The sequence below is a fragment of the Octopus sinensis genome, linkage group LG29 (genome assembly GCF_006345805.1).
Source record: "Octopus sinensis linkage group LG29, ASM634580v1, whole genome shotgun sequence".
Taxonomy (NCBI): Eukaryota; Metazoa; Mollusca; class Cephalopoda; order Octopoda; family Octopodidae; genus Octopus; species Octopus sinensis.
In genome coordinates, this window is record NC_043025.1 from 9,274,497 (window position 1) to 9,298,117 (window position 23,621).

Below are 23,621 nucleotides of genomic sequence, written 5' to 3' on the forward strand. Positions count from 1 at the left end.
GTTACAAAGAAGGAGACACTAACGATGTATAACATTGAGTATACAACTGATAAACTGAACGCATTCAGCAATCTTTGTGCTATTTAGAGTCGGAGTTGTTAGTTAAATTCTGGTGATTCATTAATTGTTAAGTAACGCTTAATTTTCATCTAATACTTCAACTCAAGGCGACTGTAATTTATTTAAATTTCATGTTAAATTTTCCAGCAAACTTCGACAATATTTCGGAAGAGATGTTAAATATATCAAAGAAATCAATATATTTAAAAAAAGATGCTGCTGACTTGGTTGTAGGCATTTATGAGAAAATGGTGGCATTGATACCGAAAGTGTCTGCGAATAATACACTTCGGTCTATAAACAATTTGATAAACATACCAGAGGAGGTTTTGGCTGGAGCTGAACAAGAGAAGAGAAGTGCCAACAGGTAATATTCAAATCACTTTTGATGATTGTAGTAGTAGTAGTAGTAGTAGTAGTAGTAGTAGTAGTAGTAGTAGCAGCAGCAGCAGCAGCAGCAGCAGAAGAAGAAGAAGAAGAAGAAGAAGAAGAAGAGAAGAAGAAGGAGAAGAAGAAGATGATGAAAAAGAAGAAGAAGATGATGAAAAAGAAGAAGAAGATGATGAAAAGAAGAAGAAGAAGAAGAAGAAGAAGAAGAAGAAGAAGAAGAAGAAGAAGAAGAAGAAGAAGATGATGAAAAAGAAGAAGAAGAAGAGAAGAAGAAGAAGAAGAAGAAGAAGAAGAAGAAGAAGAAGAAGAAGAAGAAGAAGAAGAAGAAGAAGAAATAGTAATAGCTGCAGCGACCTTATTTGCAGGGCATAAATAATAAAAGTTGTTGCATCAACGCTAACAACAACAACAGAAGAAATAGAAGCAAGAGTAGCATGCAAAAATTAGTTAATCAAAATAATTAGTGTAATTACACCTAAAGCTAATTACGTATTCGAAACACATTGTTAACGGAAAGTCGTTTTCTTGATTTTCTCACAGATTGCTGGATCTTATACAAGAAATCCCAGGAAAGATTCCACTGGAGGAGCAGCAAGTCACAGCTATTTATTCTAATCTTGGTATTGGTGTTGCCAAAGTGAAAAATGATACATTCGATGGTCTTTTCTATGGGGTTTCCTATGGAACTATTGAAACAGAAGCAAATACAAGGGTACTAAACGTTCTCATGATTACTCTCTTGTTAACCGTTTGTTCTAAACACCCAAGTTGATAAAATACATTAGAATGAAATATAATTAACTTTATTGTCATATAAAGTAGTTATTGTACTTATTTTATTTGATGCGGCTTACAATTCTATCTAACATATATATCTATCTATATACCTATCTTTCTATACGAGGAGATGCTGAAAGTCATGGCTTTAAGGGAATCGTGAAAGGGCTGGTTGGAAGGCCAACCTTCCTCGTTCTTTTACAAGACTTAAAACAACTAGAACCTCTGCAATGAGTCTGAGAGGGAAATATGTTGATTAAAATCATAATTAACTGATCCTCCTATATTTTCGTTTGCCCAAGGCAAGAAATTTTTCAACTTTTCAGCCCCCGCCCTCGGTATATAAATATGTTTGTATGTATGTATGTATGTATGTATGTATGTATGTATGTATGTATGTATGTATGTATGTATGAATGTATGTATGTATGTATGTATGTATGTATGTATGTATGTATGTATGTATGTATGTATGTATGTATCAATCAGATTAAATAGATCATCCATAACCCTAGCACAATAATTAGAACTTACATTCGTGCAAGTGGCCGCATTATTTTTCTGATCAATTGCTTCATCAGAAAAATATAACAAGTTTGTGCATGTTTCAGCTGTATACATCATCATGTGTAATTGTGTAGCTAAGGGAGTATACGTGTGTATTTGGTTGTATCTATGTGTGCTTGGTACAAAACGTTTCAGGAATAATTAGTGGAAAATTAAGTCATTGGTTGAAAACAATGAGATAATGAGAGTTTTGTACAATATGCTTCTGTCTTCATATCACTGCGATCCCAAGACAAGAAAGCGATCGAGGCAGAATGTAGAAAATTATTGAATAGACCAATAATTAGTTGACCGACGTAGAAACCCCAATGGTTGCTTGTGTATGAGATAATGGCAGTGTATGATACTGGTAGTTTTAGATATTATGTTACTTGCAATGTTGTAGTCGTGTAGTGGTTGTGGAAGAAGAGGTTACAATAATAGTAGCAGTAGCAACTGTAGTAGTGTTATTTATTCTTTATTGATTTCAATTTACCTGTCTTTTTCTCCACCAGATAAATCCCGCACCAAATTCCGACCAACAAGAAGCAGATGCGAAGATCATGGCATCTATATCATTACCAAGGAGTTTATTAAAACGTCTGAAAGACGAAGAAAGGTCATCCGTTTCACGGATAACTTTTTTCTCCATGCGGGACGATAAGCTATATAGGGTATGGAACAAAAATGGAAAAATTTCTTGTTGACCAGAATATGTTTGAATTCATTGATACATTTTGAAACAATACTAATACAATACAACTCCCAATGTTTGCGTGTATGTACACATCTATATATAGGAGTATGTGTATGTGAACAATTTATTACGCATATAGAAACTCAGGAGGGTATTTGTTTTGAGTTTTATTTCGGACAGACTACTCTTAAGGAAGTTGGTATATTAAAAACACAGAAATAACATCCACGAATCATCAGAAACCGATGTTTCAGCTTGATTGGAGCGCTACAGAATGACCAATACACCGGACATTCTGAGTTAATTTAGAGTCTCTGTTCAAATATAAAAATCAAAATGTTAAACATTTGTTGATTTCTGTTGCTCAGATATAATGAAATCACTGTTTGCTCTTGAAATAACATTAGATTAAAGTAACGACGCGAAGAGCATTTATAATTGAAATACAAATATAAAGCATAAAGTATACTAGCTATCTCTATATGGCTAACCACTAAGGGTGGGTGTTACTGTAGCTTTTAGCCCCAGGAGATCATCGTCTCCAGCTGGCTTTAGGCACACTTTCTGTGCCCTTATGGTATTTGCAAAGGGAGGTCATCCCTCTCTCGTCAACCTAAGTGATATGCACGGACTGCAGTTTCTAGGTATTTGCCTGTCTTCGGCATACGGCAATCACCGGTTTTCGATGAAGGGAGACCGTTTGTAAATATTTATTTATTGTTTTTCCAGTAACTTCCGTCACTGATTTCGAAAATAAGTATTTGCAAACGGACTCCCTTCATCGAAAATCGGTGATTGCCGTACGCCGAAGACAGGCAAATACCTAGAAACTGCAGTCCGTGCGTATCACTTAGGTTGACGAGAAAGGGATGACCTCCCTTTGCAAATACCATAAGGGACGTTAACAGCTTTTGCTCATCCCTTACACAATCGACCTCTTGGCCCCAACTTTACCATTTGTCACTATCTCTTTACACACTCTTTACCCACGTGTTCCACTGTCTGGATACCCTCATGTACCTACCTTCTTGTACCTCGTACATATACCCAGGCACCTCGTTACCTCCGTCTATATCTTGATTTTACCTACTGCCACCCACACACATAAAATGGGATAGTCTGCATCTCCTCTGTTTGTCTTTCCACCATAATCTAACCTTCAGCATTGGTATAATACCACTCACCCCTATTTTCTCAAATATACTCCTTCACTACCGAGGGGGATTTTTTTCCCTTTTCCTTGTTTTGGTGGGCTTACTTTTACTGGTAACACTGGAATATCACTTAGAACACATTGTAAAGTGGATGGTATCAGGAAGGCCATTCAGCTGTAGAAACCGTTGCCAAAGTCAACATTATAGATTGATATAATCCTGGGGTTCGTGGGTTCCTTTCCAAGCATCAAATTCATGCCAGTATGGAAAACATGCTAAATAATGGTCATGAAGATGATAATTACTCTTACATATATACACAATCATACACATATGTATTTTATGCGTACATACAGAGGTTGGACACCTTAAAATCTCAAACAAATGTATTTTAATATGAGGTAGGATCGTCTTTGACTTGAATTCTGCGAGGTATGGACTCGTACAAAGTTTGAATTGTTTCCAAAGGAATTTTTGTCCATTCTTCAGCTAAAACAGTCTCCAGTTCTTGTAGTGATGATGGTGGAGGATATCGACTCCTTACTTGTTTATCTAAAATGCACCATACATGTTCAATAATATTGAGATCTGGGGCTCTGGTGGCCAGATAAGATGTTCAGCTTCACTAGAATGTTCCTCGTGCTATTCAGGAAAAGCTTTAGCTGTGTGAATTGGTGCATTATCATCCTGAAGGATTGCGTTTCTCCCCGGAAACAGTTCCGCAACCATAGGATGAATTTGATCAGATAAAATGCTTAAATAGCCTTGACTATTAATACTGCCATGAAGGGAAACTATTGAGCCGGCGGATTTCCAAGACATAGCCCCTCAGATCATCACAAATCCTCCTCCATGTTTAACAGTTGGAAGAAGGCAGTCTGGTTCAAATGCTTCTCTTGTCTGTTTCTACAGGTATACTCGGCCGGTGGTCGAAACTAAGGTAGAGGATGACTCGACCGAGAAAATAAATTTTTTTCACTGCTCTAGGGATCAATTCTGTAGGTTTTTATTCCACTCTAACATTTGTCTTTGAAAGTAATGGTTTTCTGATTGCAGCCCTCTCGTGAAATCCGGCTTTGTGGAGCTCTCGGCGAACAGTTTCTGTCGGAACTGGGTTCTCGAGGTGGTCATTAAGCTCTGCAGTAGTTTGGGGATCTGTACTCTTGTGATCTTTTCTAACAAACAATTCACGTAAGAGTCCGATCGTCCCTATCTGAAAGTTTTGGTTTTCTTCCGGAGTTTTGTTTCGACGAAGAGGTTTTCTCATTACTTTCTAGACAGTACTTCTTAATACACGAAACATTTCGGCTGTTTTCGTTATGCTGGTGCCTACCATACGAGCACCAACAATTTTACCTCTTTGAAAGTCTGACAGATCTGTCGTTTTGATAAATTTTAATTACATTTTTCTGATGATATCTGAAAAGAAACAGCAATTTTAGCAAAACATATTAAGCAACACTAATAATAAATCAAAAGACATAAAAATACACAAGCTTTTGACGGTTTTATAGATACTTCAAAATTATGATGCTATGATGTTAGGTGTTTCCATTATTTTGTCCAACCCCTGTATATACATACTTTAATTCTTAATAATTTTTACAACGCCGTTCTAACCTATTTTCACTCATCTTTTTATATATGTATATTAGATTTTTATATATTTCTATATTCATGAATTTTTAATGTTTTAATATTTTAACGACTGATACATTGGTATATTTTAAAGACCGATATGCATTGATCCATGACAGAATATATGCATGATTGAATTGTTGAACCTGTCTGAAATTCTCCTTAACTTTTATACTTTTTTATATCTTTGCGTCTCGTGTCTTTTATCTGAGCATTTCTGAATATTGCCTACTTAATACAAGATAAAAAGAAACTTTACTCTGTGTGTGTGTGTGTGTGTGTGTGTGTGTGTGTGTGTGTGTGTGTGTGTCTGTGTGTGTGTGTGTGTGTGTGTGTGTGTGTGTGTGTGTGTGTGAATTCATACATACATACACTCACATGTATACTTACAAATGGATTACAGAACAAATTACCAACCGGAGTCTGTGTTAGACATCCATTTACTCAAGATGTTAAGCAGCTAAATTGAACGTGGGATTCGTTGATTACCAACAGAGTTACTCGAATACCGACCACCATTATATAAACAATTTCAGTATTAAACAAATTATCCGTCCCTCAGGACAAGTGCAACTGTCACGTGCGAACCCCTATGGGATATTTTTTGTAATATATATTTTATTATTGCCAGGCTTTCGACTTGCAGAATAGTTAGCATGCTGGGTAAAATGCATAGAGGCATTTCATCTGTCTTGAGTTCAAATTTCGCAGATGTCGACTCTGCTTTTCATTCTTTCACAGTCAATAAAATAAGTACCAGTAATATTTTGGCAAGTTGTTAATTACCCGTAATTTGACAGTTATGTCTATACATAACTGATTTTAAAGAGTTGTGTAATAACATATCCACTGCATTTTGTGGTGCAGAGTATCTTGGTAAATATATAAGGTTGATATATTGTAAAAAGTCTCTGCTGTTCTAGTTGTCATCGCTGCTCTTTATAGTTTATACACCGGATGGTTCCTTTTAAATCTATGAAACTACTGGGTTTTATGTAATAGACTTACTCCACCCCCAAACCTCTGGCCTTGTGCCAAAGTTTGAAACCAGTATATATTTTACTAAGTTGGGCTGTTGACTAAAGTAACGATGTCTAAGGACAAGAATAACATTTGATCGTTTCACGCTTTAGCAATGTATTCCACTGAATAAATTGATTTACATAATGAATTTTCTTTACAGGTAACACAAAACGCTAGTACCAAGCAAAATGTTAGAATCAACAGCCATGTTCTTGCTGCGAACATTCCTAACATTTCAGTAAGCGACCTTGAAGAACCGGTTAATATATCGTTCAATATATTAGATCAGGTAATAGCTATGTATTTATTATTGCTGCTGTTGCTATTAAGGTTCATGCCATCCCTGACCCAGTAGACCTATGATGAAACACATCCCAGCCGTGTACACCATATCATTTTATATTTCATTAGGTATTTCTAGAACTACTCTATCCAATGTCCTTTTCTTCCATTCTAATAACGATTCTGTGTAAATTACGAGAAAAGACATAGACTTATAAACAAGATGAAATGATTAGTTGAACTATGTCACAGCAAGTATTATGGAGTTCACAATGTCAATACCAACCAAACATCGACGATCATGGTGTTTTTCGGTATTTTCTAAGTCAAATGAGTCGCATTATAATTACATAAATTCTAATTACAAAGTAATTAGATCGAATTATCAATGTTTAATTTTTTTCAGAATGCCAACAACCCACAATGTGTTTACTGGGATGAAAGCTCAGGACTGAGTCCCGGGTGGTCATCAAGAGGTTGTCGAATATCCAAACATGAATCAGGAAAGGAAATAGTTTGCTCCTGTGACCATCTTACAAGTTTTGCCTTATTAATGGTTGGTAATAATTTGACAAGTTGTTAATTACCCGTAATTTGAAAGTTATGTCTATACATTACTGATTTTAAAGAGTTGTGTAATAACATATCCCCTGCCTTTTGTGGTGCAGAGTATCTTGGTAAATATATAAGGTTGATATATTGTAAAAAGTCTCTGCTGTTCTAGTTGTCATCGCTGCTCTTTATAGTTTATACACCGGATGGTTCCTTTTAAATGTACGATACTACCATTCCCAATGTAATGCATAGTAATTCCTTCAGCATTGATGTGAAGTGGGTAGAGATCGTCGGAATCATCTCTCTTGATTTAAAAATCTTCATTTATATTGAGACATGCTTGCTATTCAGACGTTAATATTTGGTCTCTTCATGATTCTGTCACAAGATCTCTCCTCTCGTGCATGTCATTTCTCCACCTGAGACTTTCATTTCAATAATATACATGCTCCAAACAATACCTCTGCTACCTACAATAAAACATCCCCCTGTCTATGGTAACTATTTCAGCCTGAAGGAAAGCGGAGCTAAAGGCACATGTTTGTTCACCCCATTCCAGTTCTGCCATTACCTAACATCACGAAGACTGAGAATAAATAGCCAGATCCTTGATATTGTTTCTATTAGTGTCAACCTTACCTGGAACATTATTAATGCAGCAGAGTCCTCACATTCTACATCAGCATTATACACTCTCGTTTCATAAGTACTAACTGACATATAAGAAAGGAGTAGTAGGAGGAGCTAATCTGTTTTTGTTTGTTTCTTTTGTAGAATGTCTACCAGGCTGAAAGAGAGACAGACAATGCCTTATCTATTATATCAAAAACAGGCTGTGCAATATCCTTTGTCTTACTCATTCTTACAATAATAATTCATGTTTGTTTCAGGTAAGCATTTCAGTTTTTACTTCCTTTTATAAACTATTCAAATGCAGAGAGACAGTATACCTCAGTTTGTGGGGTACTCACAGGCTGGTCAGATCGGTGTGTTTGATGTCTATAGGGAAAATATGGGTGAGGAAAGAATTCTAGAATATTATCACTTTGATGAATAGCTTTATAATTCACAAAAAATATAGAACAATAGAGTAGTGACAGTAGTGACTTCGTCTCTACTACTACTACTACTACTACTTTCTGGTATATTACGACCAATTTTCCTTTGAATCTTTTATTTGTGTAATCGTACTTGCTCACCCAGAAAACAAATTCAGAATAATACCCCTCACCAAGACAGTATTGGATTTCATGAAGACATCGGGTATTACTTTGACTAAACTTTGCCACATTAATCTCTCTCTTTTAAACAAACACAAGAGTAGCCCATCCTTTATGTGGTCATTTAGTATGCTAGAAATAGCATGAATCCAGTGATCACGTGGGGATGTTCTAAGGCCTGTAACATAACAAATAACTGTTTCAACAAATTCACATTTTTAATTAAGCCAGTATCTCTGAAAAATTTCCTTTTATGGAAAACATACGCATTTAATAAATTCTAGATAGGAAAAGATGGAATATGCTTCAGAAGTATTTTTCTAACATAATTGTATTCTACATCATCAAAACGTATGGTTATGATGAAAAATAAATTTCAGTATAATCGCAATCTACGTCATCTGAAATTAATTTGAAGAAACATTTTTATCGAAAATTTTCAGTGAAACAAGTTCCCCGTTTAATTCTCACTGGCAGTGCTTAACTTTAGTCAAAAACATGAGGAATATTTCGTTACCCATGCTGGAGTTGTGAACAGAGAGTGTGAAAAATTCAAATTAAATTACTTTACTCCGAACATATTCAAATGTCTCATTTCTGTTCGAGGGCTAACTGCAAGCAAAGATGCAGATTAACGAAATTTGAACAAGACCCAAACTTAACTCTACAGGCAGTGGCTAAAAAATTCCAGAGTATTATCAATTTAAGACATGATGCGGATAAAATTGAAGAAAAAGATTGTTCACAGATATATGCGTGTCGACCTGAAACGGCTAAGAAAAAAAACAACGAGTATCAAAACCCAGTCCATACTCTGAGTACGGAGGTTTACATTTTAAAGGTAACTGTCCTTTTAAAGATTTAAAATGTTTTAAGTGTGGAAAAATCGGACGTAAAAACTCACATTGTAGAGTGAAACGAATAAAAAAGGTCGAACGAAAATATTCTGGAAAGAATGTCAACAAAAATTCTAAGAGAGGCTCAAAAAAGAAAATTTGTGTCTATAAAACTGAATAATGGGAATGTGAAGTTACAGCTGGATACGTGCAGTGATATCGCGATATTTAACACAGATGCATGGAGAAATATAGGGAAACCTAGATTAAAGGAAACTTCGAAAATTGCGCGAGGGGTTTCAGGAAAGAAATTACATTTTATGGGCGAAATGTTAAGTGATGTTACAATTCGTTGAAAAATTTTGAGAGCCAAAGTTTTTATGTTGAATAATAAGACAAATTTATTTGGAACAGACTGGATGGAATTATTCAACTTATGAGACCTCCCCGTAAATATCTTTCGTAAAGATGTGAATGGTTCTTCCGCTTGTACACATAAGGCGTCAGAATATTTAAAAAAAAAAATTTTTTTATATTTCCTTGAGTTTGTTTTTCTGATGAATTAGGTCTTTGATTCAAAAATGCGAATTTTCAAGTGAAAGAAAACGCTATAGTGGTATTTAAACCAAAACGAACTGTAACTTTCGCCGCGTTGAAACAAGTCAACGGCGAATTGGATAGGCGTGAAAAGCTTGACATTATTGAAAAATTGATCACACAAAATGGGCGTCCGCAACAGTTTATGTCAAGAAAAAATAATAAAATCCGAGTATGGGCTGACTTTTTTAAGAAGTTCAAATGAATTCTTGAAATCTGGAGTAAGTTGAATGGAGAAAATTTCTTTCCAAAGCTGGAAGTATCTGAAGCATACTTGCAGGTACAAAGTTGATGAGGAATGTTTAAAATTATGGACAATAGATACCCACAAAGGATTGTATAAATTTAATCGACTTCCCTTTGGTATAGAGAGGTAGAACCTGGAATTTTCCAGTACGTTATGGACACAATGTTCGCAGGTTCGGATTTCGCTATAGCTTTCCTTGACGACATACCCATAAAAAGTGAATCTCGTGGTCAGCATACTGAGCATGTTAAAAAGGTCTTCGAAGAACAAAAAGATTGTGATTTTAAAGTCAACGAGGAAAAGTGTAAATTTGTGATGCCAAGAATAAAATTTCTAGGGCAGATTATTGATTAAAATGGACACAGACAAGACACTTCATGGGTGGTGAGTGCAATAAAAAATATGCTTCCACGACAAACTTTTTGCCACTGAGCCACAGATAAAATATTTATTGATTTTAAGATATTTATTGATTTTAAGATATCCTTTATTTTCTAACTGAGCCAGCCACCAATACACACAGTCGTACTTTATTATTTATGCATTGAGTGATTGCTTTAGAGTTTGCTTCAATAAATAAAATATTAATTGTTTTTGTTCATTATTTCAGAAAACTGTGGGATTTAATGAGTTCAAAGGTTTTAGTAAGCCTGTGCTATTCTTTGGCTGTCGCTTATTTTATCTTCCTTGTCGGGATGCAATCATACGTACAAACAATGGCTGGTTGTAAGGTAAGCGAAAAGACTTCTAAGCCATTGAATATTTTGTTTTATATTAAGCGTTATGAACAACCGTCTACTACCTCAAATACATTCCATCCTATAATAACCTACGTTGCAACTGTTTCCAACATTTTTCCAGTTTCAACTTATTTGCGGCCTTCAATTTGCCCAATATTCATTTATCAAAAGATTCCAAAACTTTTATCTTCAAATTGTATTTTGCATAACGTCTTGCACACCTCCCCCTCACCTTTATATGAAACGTCTACCCCAGCCAACACGTCTATGTTAGCCTCTCGTTCAACGTTCCTTCAATTTCATGGCATCACTCTGAGTTCTTCAACCTAATAGGCAGCTATTATTATCGTTATTATTACTATCATCATCGTCATCATCATCATCATCATCATCATCATTATTATTATTATTATTATTATTATTATTACTACTACTACTTATTTATTTATTTATTTTCTTTGCACAACTCACGCTAGAGGTGTACTACGGTGCCAGCTGTTCCCTACCAGTGAACTAAGGTAACACCTCTTTTTCGGGCACCATCGAGCGGTTCTAAGCAGTGCCGTTTTCTGCAAGTGTTCCACCCTTATTGCAGCCCCTATTTTTTCCATGAACGTCTCGAGATTTTAACTCAATGTTCCCAGTGCTCCAACAATTATTGATACTACTACCACCTTTTTCATCGACCACAACAGCTTAACTTCCCAAGCTAACCTGTTTTATCTCTCGACGACTTTTCTTTCTTCCTTATCGCATAACTTGTTTTCAGCTGGACATGCTATATATATTATCCAGCATCGTTTGCTTTCTTTCTCAATTAACTGGTTTCTTATTATCTATTTCATGGTCGCACTGAATCATAAAAACCCACAGGATCTTTGGATTATTATTTTCGATGATACCTTTGGGTTTATGTTCGTACCACTTTTTGCTTTGTCAAGTCCATACTTGTTGCACAGTGTCCAATGGACAATCCTTGCTATATTGTCATGACGTCCTCTATATTCCTTCTGGGCTAGTGGCGTACATTGACTGGTAATATCCCATACGGTTTCGCCATTTTGTTCACAAATTCTGCGCTTATCACTTTCTGATGTGTTGTCTATTTTGTATTCGATGTAATTCGTTCTCAGTACTTTCTGTTGGGCAGCACGGATTAGAACATCCGTTTCCGGTTTTAAATTACTTTTAGTCATCCATAGCATCTTCAACATCCCTATGGAATTGTCCATGCCTTATTTTGTTTGTCCACTTATTTTCAGCTTCATTCATTCTCAAGTGCTTGTATAGTGCTTTATCTTTGCTATCTTCAATTCTATACAAACCTGACCTTCCTACATCCTATAATAGTGGTTCGGTAGCGTTTTTTACACACCATGCTGTTTTTTCTGTTCTAATGCTGTGTTCGCATCCAGTCAGTCCTCTTCCCCCTCTTTTTCTTGGTACATATAGTCTGTCTGTGACACTTTTTTATGTGGAGTATCCCATATCTGGTAAGCAACTTCTTTGTCTTTCTGTCTAAGCTGTATAGTTCGGCGACTGTGCATGCGATTTCCCCTGCTCCATATCTAAAGATTAAAACCGCCCAGATGTTGATAGCTTCCATCTTATTCCGTCCATTTAATTTCGACTTAAGGATCAGTCTCAGTCTGCGCAAGTACTCCTCCTTAAATTTTTCTGTCATTTCTTTCTCCATCAATTTATCCATTTCCAAAATCCCCCAAGTATTTATAGCCCGTCTCTTCTATCTACTTCATAACTTCCCCCGACAGTATCGCAAGACCGTTCATACATTTGATTTTGCCTCTCTTGAACACTAACACACCACACTTTTTCAGTCCGAACTCCATTCTGATATCAGCACAGAAATTATACATCGTATCAACGAGGGAACTGACTTGGGATTCATCTTTACCATAAAATTTGAGGTCATCCATGAATAACAAGTGGTTGACTTTTTTTGGTGGATCATCATCATCATCATCATCATCATCATCATCATCATCATCATCATCATTATTATTATTATTATTATTATTATTATTATTTTAATATTATTATTATTATTATTATTATTATTATTATTATTATTATTATTATTATTATTATTATTATTATTATTATTTTTAATATTATTATTATTATTATTATTATTATTATTATTATTATTATTATTATTATTATTATTTTTAATATTATTATTATTATTATTATTATTATTATTATTATTATTATTATTATTAAGGCATCGAACTGGCAGAATCGGTTGCACGCTTAACGAAATGCATAGCAGTATTTTACCTGTCGCTACGTTCTGAGATCAAATTCCGCTGAGGTTGACTTTGTATTTCAACTTTTTCGGGTCGATAAATTAAGTACCAGTGATACACTGGGGTAGATGTAATCGATTCATCCCCTCTTCCCAAATGTCAGGCCTTGTGCTTTTATTATCATAATGAATATTTTACTTCTCAGAGTTGTCGGTCTTACTTGTTCATCTAATTCTGTGAGAGCGGACAGTGTTGGGTCGGGAAAAGCACCAAGCGAAATACCTTAAATTTTGTGTTAAATCTTCAGCAGGCGTCTAATTTGGGTTTCACCCTTTCTGGGTTTGTAAACCTAAAATACCAACGAAGTATTGACATTGATATAGTTAACCATATACCACCACCCTGCAAAACAATATGTATTTAAGACAATGTATCAATCTCAGAAATCAGTAACCTGTTGCCGTTGTTGTTATTATTATTGTAGGCAGTGGCTGCCCTCTTACATTACTTCCTTCTGACATCTCTCGCGTGGATGAGTGTTGAAGCTTTCCATGTCTATCTAAGTGTGATCGTTGTATTCAAAACATGGGAGACGTCTTTTATGAAGAAGAGTGCAATTTTGGCCTGGGGTATGTATAATTGCTTTCTGGCTTTGTCTCAAACTTTATATCTTACGCAAATATTATTTCTTTTCTCTCTCCTTCCCTCACACACACACACGCACACACACACACATTCTCCTTATTTCGTTTTTTGTGTTTGAAATTACTTGATGGTAAAAGGTTCACTTGAATGATTCAAAACCAGTATATCTGGATCTTATTCATTTCATTGCGCCAAATATGTTGAAGAGAAAAGTAAGCCTAGACAGTTATTGGACTCTGGATACAAAACTCTGAGTGAACACATCCCTACCTTACTGTTGTAGTTTGGTGCTACTTCAGAACTGATTAAGCAGACCTATGGTTAAAAACGTTCTGTCGATGATTATCTTGTCAATACATCAAACACTACACTATTCAATTTATTCTTCCATTTAGAAAGACTGAAGAATGGTACTTAAAGAAATTTAGCTAGTCTTTCTAACACGCTGAACAAAGTACAGAAATTTAAACCTTTTTTGACAGTTTAAATTTTGTAGTATTATTGTGTAGCGTAGGTAAATACCCAGGTTATGGTGGATTACTATATATCGTACATTGAAAATGGGTGAGATTTTAAGCTAAACTCCAGAGGAACCAATGGAAACATGGACTGAGAGGTCTGGTGGACTCACATCTGATGTGAAACATTCTTAGCTTATATTTTCATTTTGGTGAGGAAAAGAGATGACACAGAAGCTAACAACAAATAATCAAACATCTTCACTCGGTCGTTTTACTTGTGCAATTTGATGAGAGTTGCATGTAGATTGTTCATCTTGATTTGGCGAAGAATTTAAATAAGACCCAAGGTTGTGGGTCCAATATTATATTTAGACGGAACCACTGCAAAATACCTTATTGTTGATGTCGCTATTTGACCTCAGATTAACTCTACTGATTCATGAGCAATGACGCTCTTGACGTGACCATTCCCTCTGTTTAGACATAGTTTATCATAGGTGACATAATCCAATATGTTATTAATTTCCTAAAATACTGTAAATTATTGTTCCTCAAATATTAGGCTTTTATTTCTTAGCAGATCAATAGACCATGTAGGAGTTCCCTCTTAATAATGTTTGCAATCTGGTCATGAACGCAGAAAATTCAAAATATGTCATCTTTTAGAGAGTGACACAAAAAGAACGCTTGTTTTAAGGTAACTTGGAACAAGGAAAATGTCAATTGCCTAAATACCTCAATGAATGAGTTGTGGAAAAAAGATATTAATTTTTACTTAATCAACATGGTAGTTCAATCAAGAATAAAGACAGATGAAGTACATATATTATTTGGGATCGAATAGATTGGTAAACTGGCAAGATGTTGGAAGTAGTTGAAAAGAGATGCATACGCGTGGATACAAAGATGAATGAAATATAATATTTATACATCCGTGATGAAATGTAAATTATAGAGAACAAAAGCACACCCTCCTTGTTCTAGCTTGTTGGGTAGGCTAAAGTTATTTGAATTTTCATGCAAATAGTTACAGTCTGATCTCGTCTCTTGACAGAAATCTAAGAGTTATCCATTCTGCACTTTCACCGGACATGCGAAGTAATATGTGAAGTTGGTGACAGTGAATTTTTACTACCCGACCAGGCCATTTAATCTTCATAAGTTTGTCCAAATCGTTTTTACATTTTATTACTTTTTGGTTCCCATTGAAACATATTGTTGAAAGAATCCATATTGCATATTACTGGTACCTATTTCCAAGAAACCAAAGGAGAAAATGGCATGAAGTGATGAGTGTGTGATACGAAATAAAATATTCATTTCTTTTGAACTCGACAGTTTTTCTGAACAAAAACATTGTCAACAAAATCATATAATAATGATTTTAAATATTAATTAATATCTAGAGATTTATATTCATTTCTGTAAATGTCGTTATCAGGTCTTCCAGCTGTCATCGTTATAATTACCCTGGCAATTAACTCCACATACAATTACATCAAAATCGCAGAGGTGTAAGTATTTCTCTTTTTCGTTCACCTCATTTTCTCTGCTCTTCACAACTAATATTATTGCTATATATATATTTACCCCTTTAGTATTGTAGAATACTAGGTCAGCTAGCATCAAGCCACGACTTTGATTGCTGGTAGTAAACGTACTTCAATATCATTGTTAATGCTTTTGTTCTAAGACTCATGAATATCAATGATTTCATTTGTGTTTCTCCTCTCTTCAATCTAATAAGACCAAATATCTACTGATGAAAGCAACATACAAAAATATAAACAAAACATATATATATATATATATATATATATATATATATATATATATATATGTATACATATATATATATATATATATATATATATATATATATATATATATATATATATATATATATATGTATACATATATATATATATATATATATATATATATATATATATATATATATATATATATATATATGTGTATATATATATATATATATATGTATATATATACATATATATATATATATATATATATATATATATATATATTATATATATATATATATATATATATATATATATATATAGTCAATCCAAGCATGAACAAGCAAGAAAAAACAACAACGCGAGGACGTGGAACAAGTACTGTTATTGGGTACTCAGGAAAGGAAAGAAAAGAAAGAGAATTTCACGTTTCGAGCGGAGCACTTCATCAGAAATACAGAAAAAGTCCAAAGAAGGAAAGACGGATAAAGAAAATCACCAACAATACACACGCGGTCACATATTGAAATGACCGGAACTGCCGCTACGTTCTGAGTTCAAATTCCCCCGAGATCGACTTTGCATTTCATCATTTCGGTGCCGATAAATTAAGTACCAGTTACATACTGGGGTCGATCTCCCCCGAAATTTCAGGCCTTGTGCTTATAACAGAAATGCATATTTTCTTTATATAATTTGTTAAAAGTCATTTTTATTAAATTCCCTCTTAAATTGAAATGACATAGACTCACTTCTGTGCTATTCTCATCTCCATATCTTATATATATATACAAATTTCATATGTATAGACCTCTAATCTTTTGTCAACCTGTGTGTGCGTGTGTGTGTGTCTGTGTGTGTGTGCGTGTGTGTGTGTCTGTGTGTGCGTGTGTGTGTGTGTGTGCGTGTGTGTGTGTGTGTATTTCTGAGTGTCTGGATATCGAAAGGCCCAATAAAATAACTTTACTCATTAACGTAGGCGCAGGAGTGGCTGTGTGGTTAGTAGCTTGTTTACCAACCACATGGTTCTGGGTTCAGTCCCACTGCGTGGTACCTTGGGCAAGTGTCTTCTACTATAGCCTCGGGCTGACCAATGCCTTGTGAGTGGATTTGGTAGACAGAAACTGAAGGAAGCCTGTCGTATATATGTATATATCTAAATATATATATACATATATACGACGGGCTTCTTTCAGTTTCTGTCTACCAAATCCACTCACAAGGCTTTATATATATATATATGTGTGTGTGTGTGTGTTGTGTGTGTGTGTGTGTGTGTGTGTGTGTGTGTGAGAGAGAGAGAGAGAGAGAGAGAGAGAGAGAGAGAGAGAGTTTGTATGTCTGTGTTTGTCCCTCCAGACGTTGCTAGTGTGTTTATGTCCCCGTCACTTAGCGGTTCGGCAAAGAGACCGATAGAATAAGTACTGGGCTTACAAAGAATAAGTGATGGGGTCGAGTTGCTTGAATAAAGTCGGTGCTCCAGCATGGCCGCAGTCAAATGACTGAAACAAGTAAAAGAGTAAAGAGAATACATAATTTGTCGCAAGTATGAGACATTTTTTTGTTTCGTTTTGGATCGAAATCACTCCACATAAATCCTTGTGTGATACTTCATTTTATTGGCTGAATATCTGATGAATTTCTTTTCTTCATTGCTTTCTGTTTTCTTTGTAGCTGTTGGTTAAACAAACCTTCTTTCTTTGCTGCTTTCCTGACTCCCGTTGTGATGGTCCTCATCTTCAACTTTATCATTTTTTCTCGGGTGATAAAACGTCTCATATCAACGCAAAGAAACAAGAGATTTGAACACAAAAGAAGAAAAGTGCGTGTTTTGGGCCTGGTTGGTTTGATGTTTTTGCTTGGATTCACATGGGTCTTTGCATTCTTCGCTGTTAGGGAAGCGACAAAAGTGTTTGAGTATCTTTTTTCTATATTCAATACCCTTCAAGGAATGTTTATCTTCACATTCTATTGTCTATACAAGAAAGATACCAGAGATATCATCAAAGAGTCCGTGAATAAACGAAAGAGAGCGAATCCCAGGAGAGTTGTCGCCGGCAGAAGTAAGTGCGATTTGTGTTGGGTTTTTTTTTATTCATTGCACTGTGAGAACCATCGCCAATATTGTAGTGATAGTGATAATCACAAACACCATTTCTAACAACACAGTCACTTTTAGGATAGACATCATCAAAATATCAACACTGCTGTTGTCGTCGCAATCATCGTCGTCATCATCATCATCATAATCACTACCTTCATCATCATCGTCGGTGTCGTCTTCGTTGTCGACGTCGTCCAGATGGGTGGAACACATACGCCACAGAAACCGGGAAACGGGACCCATGAGCCTGGGTAGGCTTGAAAAGGGCGACGTTTATCGTTTATATATATATATATTATATATATATATATATATATATATATATATATATATATATATATATATATTAGAACGTTTGGAGATGATGTACAGGTATTTTATATTAGAAGAAATGAGGTACTCAGAAATTCGGATGGATTTATATTTACAGATATTTATTTGTATATTACATGTTTTTATACATCATATAACTTATATCATATATCATATATTAGCGCTTTTGTCTATTGTGGTGGAGTTTTCAAATTGAACTAAGTATATATATATATATATATATATATATATATATATATGTGTGTGTGTGTGTATGTATATATATGTATATATATATATATATATATATATATATATATATATATATATATATATATATATATAGCTTATTTGTCAACAGAATGTGGCAGTCCTACACTGGAACGTGTTACTGTTGTTGAGCTCCAGAGAAACATCCTTTCCTGCTGCCTACCAGATGTATTTCTCGTTACGGGATCAGCGATTATGTCGATTTAAAAAGTACATAGAATGAGCAGTTTGAGTAAGCTCCCATCACTGACCTGTGATTATCTCACACCGAATACGGGAAACAACCCCGAAACATAGGTCTGTGGGTATCATAAAGGCTAGAAATGGGGACGATGAACTCCGTTGCTCATGCTATCCTAGACGAACACAAACTGTATGTCGGTGGCCTGCTGGAAAAAGCGTTTCCCTGAGGCTAAACAACAGTAAGATCATCCTATGTAGGACTGTCACTTTCTGTTCACAAATTAAACTTACTGTTCGATACCGTTACATATCTCTCGCTCAAAGATCTAAAACTAGTTGATTTTCTCTCATATATAAATATATATATATATTAAAATATATATATATAAATATATACATATATATATATATATAAATATATATATATATATATATATATATATATATATATATATATATATATATAAATTATACAAGCCAGGAATTAACAAGTTTAAAATTAATATTTTATATCGTTTTCTCGTGTTTCCAGGATTTGGTAATGAAATCGAGGATAGAACAGCAGAAACAAATTTCTAAATGAAAATTGAAAAAGTGCCTTCAAAAATCGCTTCGATAATATTTTACGTCATAAAATAATATTTTCTCCATATATGATATTAAATATAAATATATAATATTAAATATAAATATATAATATTAAATATAAATAATACTCTTAAATATGAATATATAATATTAAATATAAATATTAATATTAAATATAAATATATACTCTTAAGTATGAATATTAAATATGAATATATAATATTCTTTTCTCTAGGCACAAGGTCGGAAATGTTGAGGGTGGGCGCCAGTCGATTAGATTGACCCCAGTACGCAACTGGTATCTAATTCATCCATCCCGAAAGGATGAAAGCAAAGTCAACCTCGACGGAATATAAATATATAATTTTGAATATAAATATTCAATATATTTGCTTGTTAAGAAACTATATTTGTACCTTTTGGTTCAACACTATGCAACCGAGAGACTGCATAATCCACAATAATATAATCTTAAATGTTTAGTTTTCGGCTTTTTTTATTACTCTATATCTCTATCCTATGACCCGTCGTAACATTTCTATTTAGCCTATTGCTTGAAACACAGGAAAACAGAAAATGTTGTTTTGATTTGAAACTGTGTTGATATTCTTTCTTATTGCCACTTTAATGTTATCAATGTAAGCCTTAAAATTGTTGAATAAAGGATTAAATCTGACTTATTGCTGCCTTTGTTTTTTAGATGAAATAATGTAATACTGTAGTCTAAGTTCAAATACGGCCTGGAGGGGCAGTGATTCCATCTCTTATTTTAAACATGCCACTAAAAAGTTGAATACGTGCAAGATATATCCAACTGATAAGATTTATAATCGTTTATCTAATTAACATTATTAGGTCTTTCAACTCTCGTTGTTCTAGCAATGAATGTTTCACAAACAATTATATTCCATCTGTCTTTTACACATTCATGTCTACTTTCACTGCACAAATGTCACAACAACACGTGACTGCACATGCCAAAAGGTCTACATTGAAGTTAGACTAGTTAGGCTGCAATATCTCGGTATCCAACGTTTTTTAACATCCGAGGATACAAGTCTCCCCACTGAACGAGATGCCTGTTTATCGTAAGATTAAACCGCGGTTGTTGCTGGTACTCCTTTTCAGATGAGTGCACTGAAAGTGTCTTTCTCGTGGATACAACGCACCGAACCAATGGCCCATGCACCTTTATATACATATACTGGGTTAGTAAAAATAGTGCGTAGCGTTTTTTAAGTAAAATTCATTTACAATAATCAGGTAGCTGTACATACCTTTACTCAACTACATATTTTCCATTTTACTCCACTACCTTTCGCCATCTCTGAGGCAGCTTCACGATCCCTTCCTCCCAGAACTTGGTATCCTTCTGGCTGTTGAATCGATGTAAGATTTTATAGAACTGAACTTCTTCCCAACAAGGATCAGAATAAATGATAATCAGAAAGTGCAAGCTCAGGTGAGTATGGTGGGTAGGGTAGGACATTACATTCAAGCTGTGTCAATTTTTGCCTGGTCTGCAAAGAAACGTGCGGTCAAGCGTTGCCCGAATGTAAGACGATACCTTTTCGGTTGGACAATTCCGGATATTTTTCATCAATTGCCTCCTTTTATCAGTCTAATCTGGAACAATAGTAGTCTGAATGTAACGTCTGATTTTGTGAACGTAGCTCGTAATATAAAATAACCTTCCAATCTCACCAGATATAGAGCATCACCTTCTTTGGATACAGACTAGGTTTTGGAAAAATTGAAGGTGGTTCATCTCGTTTTTCCCAGGACGTTTTTCTTTTATGGTATTAAAAATAACCCATTTCTCATCACACGTCAACATTCTTTTCACAAATGGACCATTTCTTTCTCCTGAGCAGAGAACTGCAAGTGGAAATGCGCACTTTTAAGTTTGTTTTTTTCTGTTAAGTTATGATGCTCTCGTACGAGCGATAGCGAGGGCCACAAATCTCGCCGAGACGAACGAGGAAATCGTTACTAAATTCAATCTTCCACCGATCCGGCCGGGAGAGACCGCATACATTCAGTATGTCCACTAAGTCCAGGCAAATAGGTGGGAATCTCAGGTGGTACAGGAGGTTTGATCCAATCGGGAACTGTTGGATGTCACGACCGGGCAGGATATCTAAGAAGTGTTATATTTTTAATGCTGTGTATTGTGCCTCCCAAACGAAGCTTCGCCGTAGTCATTTCGAGAATATGCGCTTGGTCCAATTGAGTGCGTATGTCCATCTGTTATGCACCAAGGGAAACCTACTGCTGCCGAATCGACCCTCTACAATATCTCGAGGCATAAGAGTGAACGAGTCGATCGATGTTTCGATAAATGGCCGTAGTAAATCCGATACGTTTTACGTGCTACGCATTGTGCCGCCAAATCGAACATACACCATAGCCTCTAAGAATCGATCGATCCCAAGTGTTTGATCGTGTTATACGTTAAGTGATTTCTGTTGCTGCAATAGCCGCCTATGCTCTGTCTCGCGACCTCATTGTGTACAAGGCTAAGGATTTGCGTCTTCACCAGATCGAGTACTAGTTTGTGTGTTCTTGTGTCTTTTAAGTAATGAGTATTCCGCCGCTAAGTCGAAGCTTCTTCGCAGCCACTAAAACATTTAGAAGTATATCGCAGCCGCTTGGAATACGCGCCGAAACAAGTGCCTGTATGTGTTGCCTGGTGATATGCATCCTGTGAGTGCATCAGTTACCGGATGCTTTGTATCGGGATGTCAGAGCGAACGACTCGAGCGAATCGCCAAATAAAGGCAAGAGTACGTCCGATAGACTCTCAAGTGGTGCTTAGGGCGCCGCCGAATCGAGGCACTGCTTCACATTAAGTCAATTAAGTCACTCTGAATATATATATAAATATATATATATATATATATATATATATATATATATATATATATATATATATATATATATATATATATATATATACACATATATATATATATATATATATATATATATATATATATATATATACATATATATATAAATTTATATGTATATGTATATCTATATATATATACATATACATACATACATACATACGTATATATATATATATATATATATATATTACGGAAAAGGCTTTTCCTATAGTTTTCAAATGCGTAATACCTCCAAAACTGATTGTGCATAGTGCCCACAAAATCGACTAAAATAGGCTCGGAGGGGGAAGATTGGGAGTGGAGGGGGAGACATTTCATTTTGTTTCTTGTTAAAAAGATTCTCCACATTATTTCCAAGGGCACCGTGAATAAAAAGGACCCTGAAAAATCCGTGAAAACAAAGAAATTCTAACTTAATGAGGTACCTATCGCTGACGTCCGACAAATTTTCGTTAAATCAGAATTATTTTCTGTCCCTTAAACAAATATAGGTCCAAATTTGAGGAGAACTTATAACTGAATCCGAGGACCTTTCATGCCAAGTTTGAAAATGATTCGCTCACAGGATTTAAATGCATTGGTAACAAAATAGAAGCAAATTCACACACACCTACACACACACTTATATATATATATATATATACGAAGAAAATGGATAGAATAATCAATATATTTATTATAAAAGTCAATTCATGTTGCGTACGCGCCTCTTGGTTTATTACTTAAATGCATATTTATGCAATTAAATTGCATTATGAATTTGAGAAAAGCAAAAGCCTTCATCAGGGACAAAGCTTACTGCTATCAGGGCAAACATTGACTGTTATATTTTCCATCCTAACGGATGGAGAGTTCATTCCAACTGAATTGTAGCGCGTATGTCTTAGATTCTGTTCTAAAAATAGCTAGAGGTTGATTTTGACCTCACTGAACAAGGGGTAGGTATAGTTCAGAAGAACTAGGTTATGTTACTATTCACCCTTTTTGGTGGTGCTAATCAACTTTTTGCAAGCTAGCCATTATCTTCATCCCTATTCAGCTCTTTCTAACTGTATTTATAGAAGAAACTGTAATTACAAAATCATTACACTTGAAGTTATGGATTGAATACTGATCTATTTAACTGCTACAAAAAGGTGAAACAAACAGCCGAAAAAAACAACTCCCGCTTTGAAGTGCTCTCTGGAGAAGAGAGTATTCTCTACCAAAGTAAAAAAAAAAAACCACCAGATATAATACTAACAGCTGTTAACGAAATTGGGGATGCATATTTACAGCAGTGTAATGAACCCTCATTCTGGCAGATTAACACCTATCTATATGCTCTGTCTACTACTGCAAAGCAGTA

At 35.0% G+C, this 23,621-nt stretch overlaps 1 protein-coding gene across 1 annotated transcript; it reads left to right on the plus strand.

Moving 5' to 3' along the window:
- Window positions 1–279: 279 nt before the first annotated feature.
- LOC118768436 (adhesion G-protein coupled receptor G6-like) lies at window positions 280–19,439 on the plus strand. Its single transcript, XM_036514927.1, has 11 exons — window positions 280–427; window positions 991–1,162; window positions 2,289–2,447; window positions 6,446–6,574; window positions 6,974–7,123; window positions 7,897–8,012; window positions 10,633–10,753; window positions 13,517–13,661; window positions 15,580–15,652; window positions 17,576–17,964; window positions 19,303–19,439. Exons 1-11 carry the CDS (start codon window positions 309–311, stop codon window positions 19,347–19,349), a joined length of 1,620 nt encoding a protein of 539 aa, XP_036370820.1. The 5' UTR covers window positions 280–308; the 3' UTR covers window positions 19,350–19,439.
- The last annotated feature ends 4,182 nt before the right edge of the window (window positions 19,440–23,621 follow it).

Coding starts and splice junctions, on each gene's coding strand:
- LOC118768436 (XM_036514927.1), top strand. CDS start 309: ATGGTGGCATTGATACCGAAAGTGTCTGCGAATAATACACTTCGGTCT. Junction 7,124..7,896: donor CAAGTTTTGCCTTATTAATG/GTTGGTAATAAT, acceptor TTTCTTTTGTAG/AATGTCTACCAGGCTGAAAG. Junction 17,965..19,302: donor GAGAGTTGTCGCCGGCAGAA/GTAAGTGCGATT, acceptor TCGTGTTTCCAG/GATTTGGTAATGAAATCGAG.